Source organism: Colletotrichum jinshuiense, chromosome 2, assembly GCF_051148585.1.
Source record: "Colletotrichum jinshuiense chromosome 2, complete sequence".
NCBI classification, from domain to species: Eukaryota; Fungi; Ascomycota; class Sordariomycetes; order Glomerellales; family Glomerellaceae; genus Colletotrichum; species Colletotrichum jinshuiense.
Window position 1 is genome coordinate 5,463,585 of NC_139309.1, and position 20,323 is coordinate 5,483,907.

Genomic DNA, 20,323 nt, shown 5'->3' on the forward strand with positions numbered 1-20,323 from the left:
TACGTGGGCACTCGGAGGTAGTGCCGGCGCGGTCTGCATTTTTGGGCGTTGGCCAGGTCACATTGTGTAAATAAAAGTAAGGGATAAGGGGCGAATGGGAGGGTCACGAAAGGGGGTCAACAATCAGTATATCCATAGAGCCATACTCGGCACCACACAAACACACACACACACACATATGCACACACACATGCCACTGCGGATGAATAGAATTATAATGACCAAAACAATACATCAGATGGGGTGATTTCGAAGATGATGATTTGGCCGTGGTATCTTCCCAAACGCCTGCGTACGCCTGTAATGCTCCAAAGTTCTCTCTCTCCCCATCCCAGCAAATTTGATGCGAAATCGCATGCAAACCAGCCATGTTTCCGCAGTAACTCGACATTCACATCATACACCGACCGTCCCACTCGAGGCAAATAGCGGAAAAAAGACACACGCTCTCTCTCTCTCTCTCTCTCTCTCAATGCTGTGTGCTTCACTCGACACCAACACCCTCCTCGGGCACCCGCAGGCTCCCGAGCTTGTCGTCCAGCCACCTCGCCAGCTCCTCGGCATGCCGGCGCAGGACCACGACGCCCGCCGTGTTCACGCTCCCGACGCTGGCCATGCTCGCCACCGTCTGGGCGCCGACGCTCATGATGCTGTCGGCCTCGGACGGGGACGCGGGCATGTGGCTCGGGGTCGCGCCGCCGGAGCCGCCGTTGGGGTGGTGGTGGTGGTGGTGGTGGCCGTGGTGCGCGGCGGCGGCGTTGGTGCCGTCGATGGCGGCGTGGGAGTCGATGTGTTCCGCCAGGGGCCCTATGCAGACGAAGAGCAGCCCGCACTTTAGCCTGCGGATGACGACGACGCCGCCGGCGAGCTGGACCGTTATCGTCAGGGGCTTTCCCCCCTCGCCGGAGAAGGATGCCGCAGCCGCCGACGCCGCCCCGCCCGAGGCTAGGCTCGCGGCATGGGAGCCCGGGTGCGGCGCCGATGCCGGGGGGGAGGCCGGGGACGTCGGCAGCGCGTCGGGGATGTCGGGGGCGGTAGAGGCGTGCAGCGCGAAGAGGGAGGACGCGACCGTCGACTGGGTGCGCAGGAGGGACACCGGGTGCGGGGATGCGTGGGCGAGGAGGCGGCCTGAGGGGGTCGCGAGGAGGGCCGTGTGGAGGTGAGCGTTGAGGTTTGAGGCGAGGAAGGTTGTTAGGCGCTTCGTTAGGAGGAGAGGCGGGGTTGGTTGGGAGAGGGACATTGTGTTCTCTTTTTCTGTTTTCTTCCTCTCTCTCTCTCTCTCTCTCTTCCGCTCTTTTTTTTTCTCTCTCTCTCTATCTCTTCTCTCTATGTTTGTCTCGGGTTGCTTCTGTATTCGATTGGGAGAGTTGGCCAAGATGGCTCCGGGTCCGGAGGCCGAGGGGGGGGCGGATTCGAGGTTGTGGATTGGGACGCGACTTGGAGGAGGGTGGGCCGATGTAGCTGCGGTTGGCTTTCTGTTTGAAGCGGCCGTGTGTGTCGTGCTGTTTGGCTTGTTCGCTGCGGCGTTTGATGTTTATGGTCGAAAGAACGGTGGGGTGTGAGTTGAGGGGCTGATTTCCGCGGCCGTCGGAGCTGGTGACAGGAGGGTATTCGCGTGGGAAGAGCTCGAGCCCGGAGCTGCTGGGTTGTGGATGTGGCGGGTTTGGAGCGTCCAGCGCTCGATTCGATCCACCCGACCGTAATCTAAACCGGAGCTGTAGTAGCCTCGCGCTGTGCTGGGGTTGGCGCCAAGAGAAAAATTCCGGTGGGGCGGGGGGGCCTTTTTCCCAGGCTGTCAACGTTCCCAAAAGGTGGTGGTGGCGATACGTACCCGAGTCCCCTTTCGGTTCCGCGTTGCCTAAGGTAGTGGAGCTTGGAGGCAGGGGGACATGTCACAGCAACATCATTGGGGCGGATTTAGTGCCGGGCCCCTACTACATACAACTAACCCTCGACATGTTATTGCGTGGTGGGTTGGATGAACTACGACGAACAAGCGCGAACTATGCCGAGCCGGCTCACGCTCTCGAGGTTGCTGCCGCGCAACTGATGACGTTTGAAGGGCTATGTCAAGAAAGAAGAAGAAACCCATTGAAGAACGCCTGCCGATGATGGGGTGTAGAAGAAGGGAGGGGGAAATGTGGTTGTTCGAGCAAAAGGAAAGACGCTGTTCGCCGGTCGCCAGCTATTCTTCGCCCTCGAACCTCACACCTTCCAGGCTAGCATTATTCAACACCAGAAACCTGTATCCAAGATCATCCATGACGTCCACGTACTCCTTTCCGTCCTCTGTCTTGTTCCTCCACTTCCGATACAGCCCCTCAATCTCATCCACCAAGCCCCTCGTCTCGACCGCCGGCGCCTCAAGGTCGTAGTTCAAAAGCAGGCGGACGGCAAGCTTGAGGTACTTGGAGTATCCCACCCGGAACAGGGTCTCGTCAATGTGAGAATCTACCTCGGCTCCGCACTGCTTGGTGCACCTGCAGCCTTGGAAGTTGTGGTGCTCGCAGTCGCGCCCAAGGTGGCCGTCGCCTCCGATGCACTGGATGTCGGCACAACGCCGGATGTGGATGCATTTGCACGTGGCACACCCGTCAAGACTGGGCAGTGGGTAGCCAACCATCATACGGAAGAGGATGGCACCCAGGGCCCAGTGCTCGTCGCTGAGCGTGTACAGGCGTCGACTCTGCGGTCACGGTCAGCTGCTGTCCGACGGCGGCTGTTGTAGACTCGCCTTATTCCCAGTCTTGAGATATTCCTTCCACTGTCCCCGCATGTCTTCCAGCCCCATGTGGCCCTGCTTAGGTGCAATAGGAAACCCGATGCTCTGCGGGAGAGGTTTCTCGCCGGAATGCGCCCCCTGCCGCCGCGCCGGGACGCCAGACACAAAGGCCTTGCCGAACTTGCCCAGCTTGCACACACCGTACGTCTCCTCGCCGCGCGGGTGCTGGAAGAAGACGGTCTGGGCATTGATACCGCGGTGCAGGATGGGCATCCACTCCGCGTCCGTCTGGACCCACTGCCTCTCCCCGGACGCCCAGTTAACCTCCTGTCGGTAGCCATCGTGAAGCCAGACGAGCGCTCGCAAGATGGACATGAGGACGTGCCAGCAGAGCGACTCGGGGAGGAAGCAGTTGGGCTCACGCTCCGAGTGCCTGTCCGCGAATAGGATCTCCAATGTGCCGGCGTCACAAATGTCCCAGACAAGGTAGTCCTCTGTCGCCTCCACCTGCGAGTGGAAGGGCTGCTGGCGGAGGTAACCGGCGAGGGAGATGATGTTCTCGTGGTTGAAAATGTGGGAAATGTTGCGTCCGAAGTTGCAGTCATAGAGCAGGTCCATCAGCCCTTTAATCTGGCGCTGCTTTTTGGTGGTGAAGCTCATCGAATACTTTCCGGCGTCATAGTACTCGTCAAAGTCGTCCACCTTGCGGGCGATGAACTCCTCACCATCGGCATATCCCGAGTGCTGGGCTATTCGCCTCGCGAGCCAGATGTTGCCCTGGACCTTCTTGATGAGCTGGAAAGGCGGCTGCGGGTGGTCCCTGTCCACCATCTCGGGCGGCGGTGTTGACATGTTGGCGAGTAAGTGGAAGGAAAGGCATCAGACATGGCGATGAGAGCTTTGGGAAACGGGAAGGATAAGCCATCTTTGTAGGGCGATACGGTGTATTGGGAACAGAGGCAGATATCTTCATGAATGGACTCCTTCAATAGCCAAGACAAAGGGCTTCATGGCGGCTGTTTGCCCCTTTGGTCCAACGGTTGCCGTCTTGGCACTCCGGAAACGGTCGTGGTCTGCGCCTCTTCCTGATATAGTTCCCACGACCGTTGGGCTTTCAACCGACTTCCAGAAGCTCACCAAGACAGGTTCAGTGCAAGCAAGGGCACAAAGCGAAACAACCGCCTCGCAGCGATATCTCTGTCGCGTTGCTGGGTTAGTCTGTGCCTCGCAATCCTTCAACACAGTCCAGCCGGGTTGTTTCGCACATTCGGGCGAACTGTTCATAGTAAACAGGCGGCCTACCGGTAGTACAGATAATGTCAGATTCTTGGCCAAACGAGTGCGGAAACAAAATCCAAGCATTTGCGCTGAAGCCGCCGCCACTTGGCAAACGCGGCAGCTACGGAGTCCCTGCCAACGGGGCTGCTGCTCTGCGAATGCACCGTCATTTCTTTGTTGGGCTGTCTCAACGAGATTGGGCTGACGATAAAGATAGCCGAATGGCCGGGGTAATCCACGTGCAATGTGCACCCCCCCGCCGAGCAAATTGGCAATGGAGAAGCGAAATGTTGCGGTTTCCCGAAGTGGGAGGCGGCCGATTTTTGCTGGGCGTTTTCTGGGCCGTGTTGGCCAAGACCTGCCGTCTGATCCGGGGGAGCGTTTGTCGACTCTCTCCCTTGGGTATTGTTTCCGGAGGATGGCTTGCCCTCCCTTGGATGGCAGGCTATAATTGGGAGGGCACTCGTCGTCAGTTCCTACAGAGTATGAATGGGTGCTCCCCCTGCGTTCAGCCGAACGGTCGAATGACAAGGCATGCACACGACACGACGGGTGCACAATCAATGCGAGAGAGGCGGGCGCACTGGCCATGTCGGAGGTAGAAGGAGCAATGAGGAGGTCCTCTGGCAGCACCCAGAGTAGAGCGCCACCTCTTGGTGCTCGACATCATGCATACCGTGGTCCGGGCAAGGGCGCCGCGTTTCATCGAGACTGCTCTGGGCAAAGCTGAGCAGAGTTGAGACGGGATGCCCGTGTCGAAGGTAGAGTGTCCATTCTGGCTGTGACGACGGTGACGACAGTGGGCAGCGGGCAAAGTGCCGTACGTAATCAGAGTTTAGTTTGAACGCGGGTCAGGTCTTCAGCCACGTCGAGACGAGACTATCCTAGGCCAAGGAGGCCTCGTTGTCGGGGGTTCATCGCTTCGCGGGCGGGCGGGCGCGGCTAGGCCGGTGTCGTGACGCCGACACTGGAGGAAATACTGAGCGGCCATACCATGCCGCGATCCTTCAGGGCGGTCGAAACAACCCGGCCAAACGGGCTCTCGATCGTGTTCCCGCCGCGTCGAGAGGTACAGGACTTGGTTCAATGGTTGGATGGATGGGACGGGCGCGTCCGAGCCGCGGGTGTAAAGATGAGGGCCGCGAACCCTTTGGCCATGTTCAATGTCGAACCAGCGGCCGTCTCGAACAGAGCGAATGGCACAATTGGGCACCAGAGGAGGACAGGACGCAGACGAGCCAGGGGGGGCGAAGGGGGCAGAGTACCTTGTGGGGAGCCCTATCGAGCCCATAGCTGGCGTGGGCCAATGGCAGATTGGCAATGGGACGGGAAATGGGACCTCAAACGCTCTGTTGGTGCGCTAACCCCAAGATGGAGGCTAGTGGCATGGTACCTGCGTTAAAGGCCGCGCTTCAGTAGTATCTGGCTCCACATGCTCCACGGACCGGATGCTCGAAACCGCCAGACTGCCCACGCCCGCCGCCCCCCAGCGGCCCAGAGCCATTGGACGACTGGCCTGATGGCCCCCCCTTTCCGCCCATTTCAGCACTGTCTCTTCATGTCTCGACCCTCCTACCCCCCTCTCGCAGATCCCTCTTCAAGGCCTCCACTCCCCTCTCACTGGTCACGCTCGCTCTCACGTCTTGTGCTCTCACACATACGCTCACACACGACATTCCATCCCCGAGCTTCGCGAAGCAGTCCATGGCCTCGAGAGTAAGACTCGATATCCCCCATCGGCATTCTCGTCTCCTGCGCGAAACCCTCGTCATCCGCTCATTCTAGACTTGACATTCGTTTACGACTCGACATCTCGCGCCCCGTCCGCTCACTCGTTTCCCGCTCGCATTGTGTCACCTCTCCGCCCTTTTCGGCATCCTGATACTTCGCCTTGCAGTCCAGGGCGGCTGATCAAACGCGGATACTCGCCCAGCCAGGAAACCGTCTCCCCCAACCCGCTCACCACGTCGCTTGTTTGCTGCACCTCGCCGATTCTCAGCCGCAATTCGGACGACCCCGACCCGACTGAATGATTGCCGGGCTGAATTGGCCTTGATCGCTGTCGTCACGCCGCCACGCATCTCACATTTTGATCGACCCTCAAACGCCCCCGTCGCTCGACCATGCCAGCCTGACAATCCCCGGTCCGAACTCTTGTGTCGCACATTCAGCCCTCCTACCCTTGACCCACATTCTCTTCTCCCTCTCCTTCGTCTTCCCTTCCCTTTACACGTTCGCGTCACCCCGTCCACGGTGTTGATTCTTCTCTCTCTTGGCCGTTAAAACGAAAACACAGTCGACTACTTCGCGGGCGAGTAACGACGTGTGTTGACGGCAGGTCCGGGTTGCGCTATCACACTCCTTTACGACACCTACCTCAGTAGTAGGCCGCTGTCGGCTTCTTCTTTTTCTTCTCGAATCGACTCGACTGTGTCGGGGTTCATTGATATCTCTTGACCACCGTCGTCATTACCTAACCTAACCGGCAATCCAATATGGGGTGCTTAAGCCATCGCAAAAAGGCCATTGAGAACCGCGCCGAGCAGAAATGGGACTACATCGTGGGTACAGCTCGCAGACAGCCACCTGCCCAGAAGCTGACATTTTTCTCCAGAACTTGAATGACTTCAAGTCGCGCGGATGTCTCACGCCGTTCGCCTACTTCTACCTCTGGCTGATGCTGCTCATCTCGTTGGCAGTCTACGGCGTCGACATGTTTACTGCCATCAATTTGTTGGCCTTCGACCGCTGGTCTTCCGAGATTGACCCCGCCATCGACTTCAAAATCTCGAAATGGATCTTCTCCATCTCCATCATTGCGTCCTTTGTCAATATTGCCTTCGAACAGTTCAGGGCTATGCGAGTCATGAAGCGAGGAAACGTGGCCGAGTGCTACCTCGACCCCATTGCCGTCCGCCTCGAGAGTGTTCGCATGGGGAAGGGGCAGGGCTGGAAGCGTTTCCTGGTCTTCGCCGAGCTCACCAAGAGCAAGAAAGGGGCCGAGTACATTGCTCTGTTCACCTACTTCAGCTTCCAATGTGAGTTGGTTCGTCGTGTGTTTGCACCATGTATACTGACAAACCACAGCCTGGATCCGAGTCCTCGTCTGTTCCGGTCCCCGTCAAGTTGTCAATGCTTTGACACTCAAGTCTGTCTACGATGCGAAGCTCGCCGTCCACGAAGTGTCCGTCGAGGGCTCCCTGATGGGCTTCTTTGATAAGATCAAGACCCTCGCCACGGAGGACTACCAGCAGGCTCTGATCCTGTCCGGTATGCTCTTCACCCTCGTCATCTGGGTCTTTTCCGCCTTGTATCTCATCATGGGCGTCCTGTTCTACGTCTTATTTCTGTTCCACTGGATCCCGAGAGCCGATGGTGGTCTCTCTGGCTACTGCGAACGCAAGGTCACCAAGGCCTTGATGAAGATTGTGACGGCCAAGGTCAATAAGGCGTTGGCGAAACAGGAAGAAAACAAGCGAAGGGCAGAACTCAAGGCGGCGAAGAAGAACGGCGAGAAAATGCCTTTCGAGCGGCAGGCGACTCTCCCAACTCTCCCCAACGTCGGGGATCCGGACAAGCTCGCCGAGATGCCAGTCATTGGCCGCAACGACACTTTCGCGACCCTTCCGGCCTACGAATCTCGACCTGGAACCCCTGGCAGCATCGAGCTCAACTCCCTGGACCAGAAGCGGCCAGTTCCCTCGAGAATGGCCACTGGGGCTTCGACTGCCAGTTACTCTTCGCGTGCGCCCCTGGTCGGTGGTGCTGCCGATTTCGGTTACCAGCGATCTGCCTCGCCTGCTCCGTCTCTCCCTCAGTTCGACTTGAACGATTACCCCCCTGCAAGACCCGGCACCTCCAACTCTCAGAGGAGCTTCCGACCTCAGCTGTCGCAGGTGCACACCGAGTCGCAGAGTTCTATGCGGGCCGCCGGCTTTTCAGAAAGCCCCGCCACCTACTCTCCAGACACCATGCCCTCCTTCCCGCCACCTGCTAGGTCTCCCACCACGCGGACCATGGACAGTTACAACCAGCCGCGGTATGACAACACGTACCAGGGTGATCGTGCTTCGCCTGCGACGAGAGGAACTTACGATGACTACTCCAGCCAGTCCAATGGACGCGCTAGCCCCGCGCCCTCGGCATACTCGAGCCGTCCTGGTCCGCCTCTGCCGAGAGGAACCTACGATGACTATGGCCAATCCAATGGGCGAGCCAGCCCCGCGCCGTCGGCGTACTCGAGCCGCCCTGGTCCGCCCCAGCAGAGAGGAACCTATGATGACTACTCCAGTCAGTCCAATGGACGCGCTAGCCCCGCGCCCTCAGCATTCTCAAATCGCCCTGGTGCGCCTCTGCCACGCGGCCCTGGCCCGCTCAACAACACCCCCTATCAGGCCTTCCAGCCATACAACCCGACTCGGAGCGCGACTGGCCCCATTCCTCCACGCGGCCCGCCGAACGCTCCTATGCGGAACATGACAGCGCCTGTGCCTCCACGGCCGCAAGAAGATTACTTTGCTCGTCCAGGCACTTCACAAAGCCAGAGGCCCAGCCCGCGAGGGCAGGGGTATGGCTACAACGACGATGTCGAATCCCAAAGAGACCAACGGTACTAGAGAAACCTAGCTTCGATTTGGGCACCATAGAGGTGCATTGGGCAGGCTTCAACATCATTTTCTTTTCATAATGTCTTTACGATTCCAAGGACGTCTTCCTGCGTTGGAAAAGTACGCTCATCCTAACGAAAGGCTTCTTTTCATCATTCTTCTTCGCCCGCACCCGGCTGGGTCACACAGTCTTGCAGACTTGGATCACAGAACTTGGTCTCAGGTTCTGGGTTTCGAGACGGGCTCCCAATTGTTTTTTTTCCGACCATCCTTTCGATACCCCCCCGAACTTTTTCACTTCTTCTCATTCCTCATGTACTATTAGGAAAAAAGGCCTACTGGCCACCAACGTGCCTCAGAGAGCCGCTAGAGGGAACCTCCCGATATGTATTTCTAGCTACAATACAATTGCGTCGTTCGACGATGATCCAATCACACCTTGCTTGCGTATCTCGTAGCTCGTGCATCTCCATTGGGCTCGCGCGCCCTTGCAGGGGGCCCTGTAACCCTTTTAGAGTTGAGACCCACTTACCCAAAGCGGTCGCCCATGTCGCCCCGACAGTGCCAATTGACAGTGCTGATTTCAGGGCGCTGATGGCTCCCCTCATCACGACATGTGTCGTACGCCCTTCGGCGTTTGATTTGTCACACAGCCGCACCAAATATGCCAAACTCACATGCCGGGGTTACACGACTGTCAGACCGCATACAAATGCATCGCGCTGATTCATAATGGTGCCATTTGCTCGGAACCAAGTTGAACCCTTATTTTCTCTATAAAAAAAAGGAGCTGGGTGGCATCGCCCAGTTGACAGACAACGACTCCAAGTACATCCGGTTCCTATGAACTACACCATTCTCCTCACAAGCCTCTTCGCATCACAACTCCTACCACCTGACAGTCTCTTTTCCCAACCATCGATCAACATGCCGGCCAGGACGATAGACTTCCATCCCGGCGAGCGCGCCGTCCAGGACCTCCTAAAGGTCCCCAGCCGAGGGAACCCCACAGCCGCCGGCCTCCCTGCGTCGTACGGCTACCGCGTCGCCGCCGCCCCCCTCCTTGCTCTCGGCACGCTTGACGCGGAGGGGCGTCCGTGGACGACGCTCTGGGGCGGCGAGGCTGGTGGCGTAGCACGCCCGATCGCGGAGAATGTTCTCGGGGTGAGAAGCAAGGTTGATGTTGCCAATGATCCTGTGCTGAGGGCGCTATGGGGAGGAGAGGAGAGGGAGATCAAGGAGGGCGAGGTTGTGCAGCCCGGCCTAGACGGGGAGGGGAAGCTTGTCGCGGCCTTGGCTATTGATCTGACAACCAGGGATCGGGTCAAGCTCGGTGGTAGGATGATTGCCGGCGCCGTGACGGAGGGCGGGGAGGTACAAATTGCCCTCAAGATCGAGGAGAGCCTTGGGAATTGCCCAAAATATTTGAACAAGAAGGATCTCAGTTCTAGGGACGCGGTGGTGAAGGGGGTTGTGAAAAGGGGCCTGCCGCTGTCCGACGATGCCGTGGGGGTTGTGCGGCAGGCGGACATGGTGTTCCTCACCAGTGGGCACGGGGAGAGCATGGACACGAACCACCGAGGAGGCCCCAAGGGGTTCGTGAGAATTTCGAGAAACGACGAGGACGGCGTGGAGATTATCTACCCCGAGTGTGAGTCCATCTTTGCTCGCTGTCCTGTTTTGAGCTCACTGTTGACCGTTACAGATTCGGGCAATCGTCTGTATCAGACGCTGGGTAATCTCAAGGTTAATCCTTTGGTCGGAGTTGCGATACCAGACTTTGAGACCTCCGACGTACTTTACGTGAGTATCACACCACGCGCTATGTACCGGGGGAGACGCTGACTATTGTAAGCTCACGGGGACGGCCTCGATCCTGATCGGTAAAGACGCCGCCGCCTACCTCCCGCACACCAACGTAGCGGTCAAAATCATTGTGACTTCGGCCGTTTTCGTCCAGTCCGGGTTGCCGTTTGCCGGAACTCCCGTGGAAGCGTCCCCGTATAACCCTCCCGTACGTCAGCTATTCACTGAGCAGCAGCAGCCGCTGTCGCAAGCACCGCACTCCGCCGGGGCGGCCACGCTGCTCCGTCGCGAGATCGTGACCCCTACCATTGCGCGCTTCGTCTTCAGCCTGGAGCCTGCGGCCAAGTGGGAGGCGGGACAGTACGTCACGCTCGATTTTGCACCCGAGCTAGACGTTGGGTGGAGTCACATGCGCGACGACGAGCCGCAGAGCCTAAACGACGACTACGTGAGGACGTTCACCGTCTCGAACCCGCCGGGCTCGGGCAAGGTGATTGAAATCACCGCGCGTAAGCACGGGCCTGTTACGGGCTTCTTGTGGAGGTGGAACCTGAAGGCTCCTCTGGAGATTCCCGTGCTTGGGTTTGGAGGCGAGGAGGCGTTTAGGCTGGGGAGAAGAGGCGTTGAGGAGGTTTTCGTTGCGGCGGGGGTGGGGATTACGCCTCTGCTTGCGCAGGCTGGTGGCGTGCTGGAGTCGGGGGGCAAGTTGAAAGTCTTGTGGAGTGTCAGAGGTGTGGACTTGAAGTTGGTCAAGGACGTCTGCGAGAGGGTTGCTGGTCTAGCCGACGTGCTGAGAGTCTTCGTCACTGGAAGTGTAGGGGACGTGGGGAATGCGTTGGTCCAGGACGTCAAGGCTCTCGGTGCTACAGTTGAGCGACGGAGGCTCAAGGAAGGCGATGTGAAGGAAGGGGCGGGGGCCAGGAGGTTCTTCTTGTGCACGGGGCCGGAGATGCTCAGAATCTTGACGGGCTGGTTGGAGGGAGAGGATGTCGTTTGGGAAGACTTTGCGTTCTAGAGAACCTGGTTACTTATGAGATGGTCCTCTCTCCGTTTCAACCAGGTATAGACAGGTAAAGAAAAGGAGGCTCCAACATTGATGGCATATTCTGTCATCTGTCAGTAAGGCATCAGCTTCCAGTAAACTGAGGCACCTTTGACTTGATTCAAGGGGCGCGGCTTTCGCGGTTTATCATCTTCCTCCCCCTTTTCCTTTTTGATTTTCTTTCCTTTTCCCCCATCTGCCTGTGTGTCGACCACGTACCCGGTCATCAATGTAGCACTGCATGCAAGAAGAGAGTCACTTTCGACAACTATTGCTGGCCGGATGCTGTTATTAACAAGCAACCCACCTTTTACTTGGGTTAAATACGAAGAAACATGTACCCCGGCGGCTCCCTTCCCATCCCAAACCAACTGGCCGCAACTGCCAGCTCTGCACGTCCCCTTACCATCTCACGCCCAAGGCACGATGTCACACATTCCCCCGTCGACGAGTGCGAACCCGCGGAGGCATGGCCAGAATGTCTCGCCAAATCATGTCTGCCCAAATCGGTTCGCATGGTGGCCATCGCTAACAGATCTGTACGACCCAACCCCGCGTCGGCCGCCTCGCGTGCGTGTTTCTCTACAAGGTACTTTGTTCGCATGCCCGTCGTCAAAACAGGGTTTAGGAACTTGGTGGTCGCACGCAGCGGTTGTCGGGCTTTGCAGCGAATCCAGAGTCAGCCTCAACCAAGGCCAGGGAATGTCTTCGATCGAGACGCCGTCGCTCAACGTCAATCTATCGCCCGGTCCGGTATGTCAGAGGAGGAAGAGGCGGGGCATGTGGCATACATCCATCGTACTATGTACACCGGTGAACTCCTTTGAGAAAGATGCTAACCATGGGGAACCCATAGTAGTGGGGGCAGCCGGGGGGTAGGGGAGGGGGGATACAGATCACGGTCTTTGGTGAAGAAATCGACGATCGGGGAATTGAAATGAGGCCATCGTCGGGTTGGACAGTACCCGCAAAAGTCAACAACGAGTACGGGAGGACGCGCAACGCCTCGCTTAGGAAATGCTCCGTCGGTTGCCCGACATGGTCCTGTTCCTGTTGACACGAACAACTGTCGCTACGCTTTCGCTTGACCTCACCGTTGTGCTGCTCTGCTACCACCACCGCCACCCCCCCTTGTTCTCTCGGCGGATTTTCACGTTGGGTCGATCAGGCCAAAACCGAACGCAAGCAGGGCCTGGCATTGGAACACCAGGTATGGGCCCGACCGAAGCGAAACCGGTGTGGTGCGGCCAGCCTCCATCGGCAGGTTCCCAGACTGCTGGGATCGAGAAATGTGACACCTCGATTTCGGAGCTGGGGTTCGACCGGGCACAGGCGGCCGATGTCAGCCTGCATCACTGCTGCGACGGTACACGTGTAAACGCAGTGTTCGACATTTCAATTTGCAGCAGCCCGCCCGCCAGCATGCCGTCCGTCGCTTGGAAATAACCACTAGGAGGCCAGCAGCATCAGCCTGACGGATTCGGTCAGAGAGAGCTGTTGTTCCCTGACACAGGAATGACGCTAGAACGGAAACACACAGCAGTCAGTCCAGACAACAGCCAGACTTGAGACCGAAAAAGCCCATGGGGAAATTCTCCAGCAGTGAGAAAAGCCGATACCGATGCCTGGGGAGGGAAGCGAGGACCTCGGTGGCTGTCTCGCTGCGAACATGGGCAATCTGACAAACATTGTGCACAAACGCGTATCCACTTTTCGACCCTTTTTTGGGAAAAGATGCAGAGTGTGCAGGGGTCCGGGCGAATCGAGATGGTGGAAAAGCCGTTGCGGCGATCGCTGTGATCGCAGGGCCAAACGCGAATCTGAGCATCGAATTCTACTCCGACTCATCATCAACCCCCCCCCCCCCCCCCGGCACACTTCCACCACCCCTTGACCTCACCACTCTGCAACAGCTCCCCACAAGCAGCAAACAAGCGCAAGCACCCACCAACGCCAGCGGCAATAAAATGACCCAAAGGCCACAAAGACGTCCGGGAGCCGCTGACAGAGGCTTAACACTGGGTCTGTCATCCGCCATGCTCAACGCGCTGCACATGACACGGCGGCCTGCTGCCTCCCACGCCCAGGACTGTTAGTTGACTGATAACCCCACCACGTTACCAAGCTCGCATCCATCCGAACATGATCATCGTTGCCCACCCCGCAGTCCTTGCTCCCTCCGTCTACGCCCTCCAGGCATGAAAAGTGGGAGCTCTGCGAACCGACGTCGTGGGCCTGGCCTGGCCTGACCTGGCTGTTGCTGCCCCCCCGTCGTCATGGTGTAGATTGTTGATGTAATGCCCCGGTTGTCCCTCGAGCATGCCCCATCATCCATTCGGAAGGGAGTGAGGCTTCCTCGGCCCGCACATTGGGATTTGGAAACCAAAAGGTTCCCTGCTCAAGCGTGCCAGAAATCTCCATGTAGTATCAAGCTTACCTCGCCTTTAGCGTCTAGCGGCAGACCCTTCGTCTCCTCCCCCCGTTTCTATCCACACTCCCCTCTCCCCCGATCACCACGTCCACAGCATGGACTCGCGATCAGCCCAACGACATCAACGATCGCTCCGCTTGCAAGGGGACAATGCTATCTCCATCCCCCCCCACCACCGCTCTTTACATTTCCCCAAAGCTATCGCCTTTTTGCCTGCCAGTATTTGTTGCACCACTTTGCTGCGCAGTCTTCAACACCATTAGAAAGTCCTCCATCTATTCCCGTCTTGGTCCATTCACACTTCCATTGCAACCGCCTATCACCCTTTTCCGAATCTCTCTGGCCTTCTGCCCATCAGCGTCCAATACAAACCCGCCCGCCTTCTTGCCAACGCATCCTGACTGACGCATAATGCAAGGCGCCTAATCACCTCACCTCTCATACGCCGCAGTACCTCTAACCCGAACCCTGCTGCTCCATTTGCTCGGCCCTGTCAACCCCTGACCACACATCGGCACCTTTGCCCGCCTCGTTGCTTTATAATCACACACTTCGGCTCGTTGCCAATCCTCATTATGCCGACCCAAGAGCTTCAATATCCAGTTTCCTACCTCCAACCTGGAAGACCGGATCGTGTCTTGTCATTCCGGAATCAATACCAACTTGCTTCGACAATGAACCCATGGGAGTCATGTGCGTTGCAGGTAAGTTCCTGACCACGACCCCCTCCCCCCCCATCCTTGCAGAGTTACCCAACTGACATCCCGCCTAGTATCATTTTGACAATGAGACTGAGCAAGGGCCTCAGGGGCGGCAAGCAAACGCCGCTGCCGACCCCGTCATGTATCCTGGCCTCTACTGCCCCAGCGGCATCGACGTGATGAACATTCTCGTAGGTCGTCCGCGTTTGCATCGTCATCCATCTCGGCATCTAACCCCTTATCAGCTCCACATCGCCAGCAGACCCAACCCGAAGGTCGAACTCGGCGCCGTCGACTGCTCCGTCGCTCTCGTCATCTGCGACCTCGAGCAGCCCGACGCCCCCATCGTCTACGCCTCGGAGCACTTTTGCATGCTTACCGGCTACTCGAACAAGGAAATCATTGGCAGGAACTGTCGCTTCCTCCAAGCACCACCCGTTGGCGTGGTCCGGAAAGAGTCGACCGGCAAGAAAGTCGACAAGGCCACCGTAGCGAGCCTCCGGAAGGCGGTCGAGACGAACGACGAGATCCAGGTTAAGCTCACCAACTTCAAGAAGGACGGCACCGCCTTTGTCAACCTCCTCACTATGATTCCCATCCGCTGGAAATCCGAGAACTACCGCTACTCCGTCGGTTTCCAGGTGGAGCGGGATGGTTGATTCCTCTTTTGACGCTTTTCACGAATTCAACGAACCCAAATTCTTTTCCTTTAATCGGTGGAAATATCCCCCTCCACCCTCCGATCTTTCCTCGCAACGAGGCTTTTCCCCCTCCTACAAGGCAACAATAATGGCACGACTTTGTACGAGCGAGGCATCTTCTGCTATCAGGCATTTAACGATACCCATATTACACGCATGCGAGTTTGAGCTCAGGCATACCAGAACTAACTCGAGTTCGGTGGCGTTTGTTTGTTTTCGGTTTGGATTTGAGACGGAATGAAAAGATAAAAAAGCGACCTGCTGCATGGACCTGGGGTCACTCTCGGGTGTAAAATAGATGGCACACCACCTGCTCATTGGAGCCCGGGTGACGGCATATTCTGTTCGAAGAGAGCATCTGGGACGGCGTTTTTCTGCAGTCGGCATTGGCCTTGACTGGTGGTTTTTTATTTGGGAGGGATACTTAATCACGTCCACACATGATAACTTGATCATGATCAGCCACTTGGCACAGATGGGAGGGGGAGAGAGAGTGGCCCACGCTCTGTCAACCAAATGAACCACTGCATTTTTTTCTGGACATCGATGCCGCTCTGCCTCGTTTTGCTAGTGCTTTGAGACCTCTCTTTGTCGTGCGACGCTTCTCTTATCACACGCGGACGCCTTTCTTCTTTTAACCCGATACCGGCAAATTAGGGTCTTTCAACTTCCTTTCGTGTAAGAAGAGCTAGGCGTCCCCCTTGGAAACCAACACATCTGTCTACATGATACATTGGCAGGCCATTATCAGAAACCCCTCTCGCCATACTCCACACACTGATCGTGGGCGTCATTGAAGCCAATTAGATATAGCCTGCGTCGATCAATCAGATCAAACGCTAAAGAAATAGGGCTGCCAGTTGACTGGGAAAAATTGCCATGTCCGTCATGGTTCCTGAACTATACACGCCCCCCCCCCCCCCTCTCAGCTTGCTTTTTCTCACTGTTCGAGCCGAGACAAAAGAAATGCTGCGATTGGCCCCCTAGTCCGGATGCAATTAACCATCTGACGGCACTTTTCCCCCTCCCCCTCCCCTAGGTCCAGCCGCCTCGCTCATCTTACCTAAGCCCCCGATTGCCGAAATCTCCTGCTGCACCTCTTTGTCGACGAGGGGGAGGCGGGGGACATGTCTGTTTCAAAATCTCTCCCGCCGATAAGCAAGAGGATCGTGACGTTGAGACAAATCGCCGCATCGCCCGTATATGGTTTTTCTTTGGTTTTTATTCGGTTTTGGTGATTATTTTTTGATATCGAGGAAAGGACTTCCCCTCCCTCCCCCTCAAGGTCCAAGTGACTAGAGCCAAGTGACGAGGGCAAAAACAAAGCAAAAAAACAAACAAGCCAAAAAACAAAAGGGATACAGGACAGGGGAAGAAAAGCAAAGATGCCTCTCCGCGGACCCGTGCCGGTGAAGCTGTACAAGAAGGAGGACAGCGAGGTGGTCAAGCTGGGCCCGATGACCATCTACATCTACGAGGACGGGAGCAACACGGACAATCGGATCGGGTGCATGACGTTGGAGCTGCCGCCGGGGGCGTCCGGGCCCCCCATGCACTGGCACCGGTTCCACGACGAGTGCTTTTTCGTGACCAAGGGTGGGTTTCCTTTGGGAGGGGAAGGGGGGAGGAGGGGTATCCGTTGACCAGAAGGGGAGGGGAAGAGTGCTTTGGTGGAAGTGGTACATATATGCTGACGATAAGCTCCAGGGACGGTGCGGTTCACGACCCCGGAGGGGAACGTCGATGCCGAAGAGGGGCAACTGATGGTTGTGCCGCCGAGGGCGGTCCACACGTTTTCCAACCCGTCGGACAGCGTCACCGCCGAGTTCTTCATGACTTCTACCCCAGGTACGTGGTGGACCCGCCGGTGCGGATGGCGGGAGGCCAGGCGCGGGTTTGCGTGCTAACTCGAGGCGAACAGGGTATTACATGGATTGTGAGTGCAGGGGAGAGGGGGCCAAACAGGCCCGCCGCGGTTACAGGATTTAAGCTAACTTGGCAGACTTTCGCATGATGGGCAAGACGATTGGGGAGGGCAAGAAGTTGTCGCCGCAGGAAACGCAGCATCTGATGGCATTGTTTGGGACGTTTCCGCCGGATGTGGAGTCGGAGCCGTAGACGGGGGGGACCTAAGACGATGCCGGGCTTACGAGTAGGTAAAAAATACAAAACAGAAGAGGAAAAAAATACCCCTCGATCGAGACACAAGATAGTTTACTTCTTCAATCGAAGGGATCTCCGCCTGCCCGTATCCACTGGAAGCTCGACCTCCTCCTTCTCCTCCTTCTTGGCACTAGATGGGGGTTTGGGTTTCTTTGCAACCTTTGAGCCCCGCGGTTTCTTGCTTGGCGGCGCTTCGGCAGCGGGTGGCTCGGGAGGTTCCCCCTCATCTTCCTCCTCCTCCTCCTTGACCTTTGGAGTTGCCTTCGCCGGCCCCTTGGTGCTCCGTGCCTTTTTGCTGGGCTTCTCCTCATCGCTGTCGTGCGTCTTTGCCTGTCTCTTGGCTTTGGCGGAGGCGGCTTTGGGTTTCGCGCCGGCGTCATCGAGGGGCTCTTCCTTGGCCGATGGCACCACCTGACCTGTCTTCTTCTGCCGGCCGGGAGCATAGCAGCTCGTCCGGCCGCCGACGGTGATGAAGGCAAGCTTCTCGCCGTTGGGCAGGGATGATGCGGCGGCTTTGTTGCCCTTGCCCCAGCGGTGGTTGAATAGCCAGTCCGCTGGGAACTCGTCCGAGTCGCCAAGCTTGTCGACGGCCGTCTGGCACACGTAGCGGATGGCCTCGTAGAGACTGCGGATCTCCTTCTCGCTGAAGCTGTCGCAGTACTGCTCCGGGTGCAGCCGAGACTGGTACAGCACCTCGTCCGCGACCCAGTTTCCGATGCCGCTGATGTGGCTCTGGTCCAGAAGCAACGCCTTGACAGGGACGTGCCGGGACTGCATCTTCTTCTTCAGGTAGGCCTCGGTGAATATGTCGACGTCGACGACGGGGTCGGGCCCGTTCTCCTTCAGGGGCGAGTGCTTCCTGATGTCGTCGCCGGGGCAGTCGACGAGCCGTACCCGGCCGAACCGGCGGGGGTCGGTGAATGCGGCTGCCACTTTTGGAGCTTCCTCGGTCTCGAGCTGGAACTTCCAGTACTTTGGCGGCCAGACGTCTGCCTCTCCGTCCTTCATCTTTTTGTAGTAGTTGGTGTAGGCGGTCTTATCTCCCTTGATGTGGATCCATCCTGCGGAGTGTCAGTGCCGTCCTGTCTTTTTCGGTTCATCGAGGCACCATACCCGTCATTCCCAGATGCATCACCGCATGAGGCGGCTTGTCAAAGGTAATCCTGAGAAGAATGAGCTGCCGGGACTCTCAAGATAAGGTGGACTGGGCGAGCCCCTACCAAAAGTATTTCCCCTGACTCCCTACGGAGACCACCTTCCTCCCCTTCACGGCCTTCTCGAATGCCGGGCCGCTGGTGCCGACTTTTCCAAAGACATTGGCATCATCGGGGGCCGAGACCTTGGCTATCTTCTTCCCCACGAGATGAAGACGCAGAAAATGGACGCACCGGGCGACTAGGGACACATGAGCAGAGTGTTTCAGAGATGCTTTAGTTCAGCTTTACCTTCAGCAATTTCGGGCATTTTTATTTATTTATCTTAACAGGTATTCACAAAAGGAACGACCATGAATACTTCAACGTCTCAGAGGTACGGCAACATGGGAGGCTTCTGCCTGTATGACGCAGACGCGACTAGCTCCTCTCCTGGATCTCCGCGTGGAGACGCGAGCGCACGTGATCTGGCCCCGAGCTGCACCTTTAGTGGGTCGTGGCCGACCGCGCGCGGGTTTTTCCATCTTCCCCCCCACTCGAGGCTCAATTCTCAGCACCTTTAAAAACTTTTCCTTCGCTCCTTCAACCTCACGATCTTCTTCCACCACCATCAATCCAATGGCATCGTAGCCTCGCATGGTCCGGTAAGTTGCGCTCGCGCCTTCATTTCCTTCTTCTACATCTCCATCCACAATGATGACACACAAACACCGCAAACTAGAGTCTTTGACCTAAATGGAATGAAACCTCTGTTTTACACGTCAGTCTGATCGGACACGACAATTTGCTCTTTGCATTCGCATCTTCATTCGCTTTGCGCAAGCATGTCGCTGACCACAAACGCAGGCTTTTGCAGATTCTTCTGACGCTGGTACCATTGGCTATGTTGCCGCCTTGAGATGGCTTGGTAAAAGGTATGGTGCAAACTTTTCTACTCTCCCCCTCCCTTCCCCCGAGAACCTGATGATCATTTTTTACATACTTTGTATGGTTGGAATTACCGGCTGAAAACTCAATGTTGAAAAAAACTGGCTGTTTCTGATTGTTCTCTTGTTACCTCTTCCATGTATTAAGTCTTTTAAAAGACCCATCGCTAACATGGAAATCAGCCATCTCAGTTCCTCTCGACAAGGTACATACCAACCCTCTCCTCCCCCGCCCATCATCAAATGATGAAACGGCACTGGGCTCCGAGAGTACCCAAAAGGGACTCGTTGCATGAGCAGACAAGCCAATTTGTGGCAGGCCTAGAAAACCTCGCCCACTGATTTCGAACCGAACACTCAACATGTCGGGATGCAACCTGCAGTACATGAGACTGACTCGTTCGCAACAGTGCCGAGATGGATTTGCTGTTTGCTATAACGTGAATATCGCCTCAGCAGCTAGTGTAGCTGGTTCTGAGGCACCGCCTTGTTCCGGTCCAGTCATTGTAGGTCACAATTTTTTACTACTTTCTCTATCCCTGCCTACCTGATGAGCAATTAGATGACGAGTCCTATCTGGATTTTCCAATGCGGATACCCTTTTTTATACCATTCATGCAACTACTGAAATGCATTCAAACAAATGTTTTTATGAACAAGATGAGCATGAACATCGCTGACCATTTCAGACAACAGGTACACTATTGTAATGATAGACCGGGAGCCATGGTTCAAGTGGTAAGTTTCATTTTTACTATTCAAACCCAGCCACCCACGGCTCCGTTCTTATGA

The 20,323-nt window shown here is 56.8% G+C and overlaps 7 protein-coding genes across 7 annotated transcripts; 4 read left to right on the top strand and 3 right to left on the bottom strand.

Annotated features, from left to right (window-relative positions):
- Positions 1–484: 484 nt before the first annotated feature.
- Positions 485–1,240, bottom strand: EsH8_II_001427 (uncharacterized protein; the record flags this gene model as incomplete). Its single annotated transcript, XM_083264725.1, has 1 exon — positions 485–1,240. The coding sequence occupies one exon, from the start codon at positions 1,238–1,240 to the stop codon at positions 485–487; it is 756 nt and encodes a 251-aa protein (XP_083122047.1).
- A 945-nt stretch (positions 1,241–2,185) lies between these two features.
- Positions 2,186–3,574, bottom strand: EsH8_II_001428 (uncharacterized protein; the record flags this gene model as incomplete). The annotated part of the gene is made up of 2 exons (XM_083264726.1): positions 2,186–2,686; positions 2,879–3,574. The coding sequence occupies 2 exons, from the start codon at positions 3,572–3,574 to the stop codon at positions 2,186–2,188; spliced, it is 1,197 nt and encodes a 398-aa protein (XP_083122048.1).
- A 2,921-nt stretch (positions 3,575–6,495) lies between these two features.
- On the top strand, positions 6,496–8,616 carry EsH8_II_001429 (uncharacterized protein; the record flags this gene model as incomplete). Its single annotated transcript, XM_083264727.1, has 3 exons — positions 6,496–6,561; positions 6,615–7,038; positions 7,088–8,616. 3 exons carry the CDS (start codon positions 6,496–6,498, stop codon positions 8,614–8,616), a joined length of 2,019 nt encoding a protein of 672 aa, XP_083122049.1.
- A 918-nt stretch (positions 8,617–9,534) lies between these two features.
- On the top strand, positions 9,535–11,428 carry EsH8_II_001430 (uncharacterized protein; the record flags this gene model as incomplete). Its single annotated transcript, XM_083264728.1, has 3 exons — positions 9,535–10,258; positions 10,313–10,410; positions 10,463–11,428. 3 exons carry the CDS (start codon positions 9,535–9,537, stop codon positions 11,426–11,428), a joined length of 1,788 nt encoding a protein of 595 aa, XP_083122050.1.
- A 3,033-nt stretch (positions 11,429–14,461) lies between these two features.
- On the top strand, positions 14,462–15,246 carry EsH8_II_001431 (PAS domain-containing protein; the record flags this gene model as incomplete). The annotated part of the gene is made up of 3 exons (XM_083264729.1): positions 14,462–14,590; positions 14,659–14,778; positions 14,833–15,246. 3 exons carry the CDS (start codon positions 14,462–14,464, stop codon positions 15,244–15,246), a joined length of 663 nt encoding a protein of 220 aa, XP_083122051.1.
- Positions 15,247–16,673: 1,427 nt separating this feature from the next.
- EsH8_II_001432 (cupin domain-containing protein) lies at positions 16,674–17,406 on the top strand (the record flags this gene model as incomplete). Its single annotated transcript, XM_083264730.1, has 4 exons — positions 16,674–16,884; positions 16,996–17,136; positions 17,210–17,224; positions 17,291–17,406. 4 exons carry the CDS (start codon positions 16,674–16,676, stop codon positions 17,404–17,406), a joined length of 483 nt encoding a protein of 160 aa, XP_083122052.1.
- A 96-nt stretch (positions 17,407–17,502) lies between these two features.
- On the bottom strand, positions 17,503–18,915 carry EsH8_II_001433 (Formamidopyrimidine-DNA glycosylase N-terminal domain-containing protein; the record flags this gene model as incomplete). The annotated part of the gene is made up of 4 exons (XM_083264731.1): positions 17,503–18,512; positions 18,565–18,614; positions 18,672–18,846; positions 18,897–18,915. 4 exons carry the CDS (start codon positions 18,913–18,915, stop codon positions 17,503–17,505), a joined length of 1,254 nt encoding a protein of 417 aa, XP_083122053.1.
- Between the last annotated feature and the right edge of the window lie 1,408 nt (positions 18,916–20,323).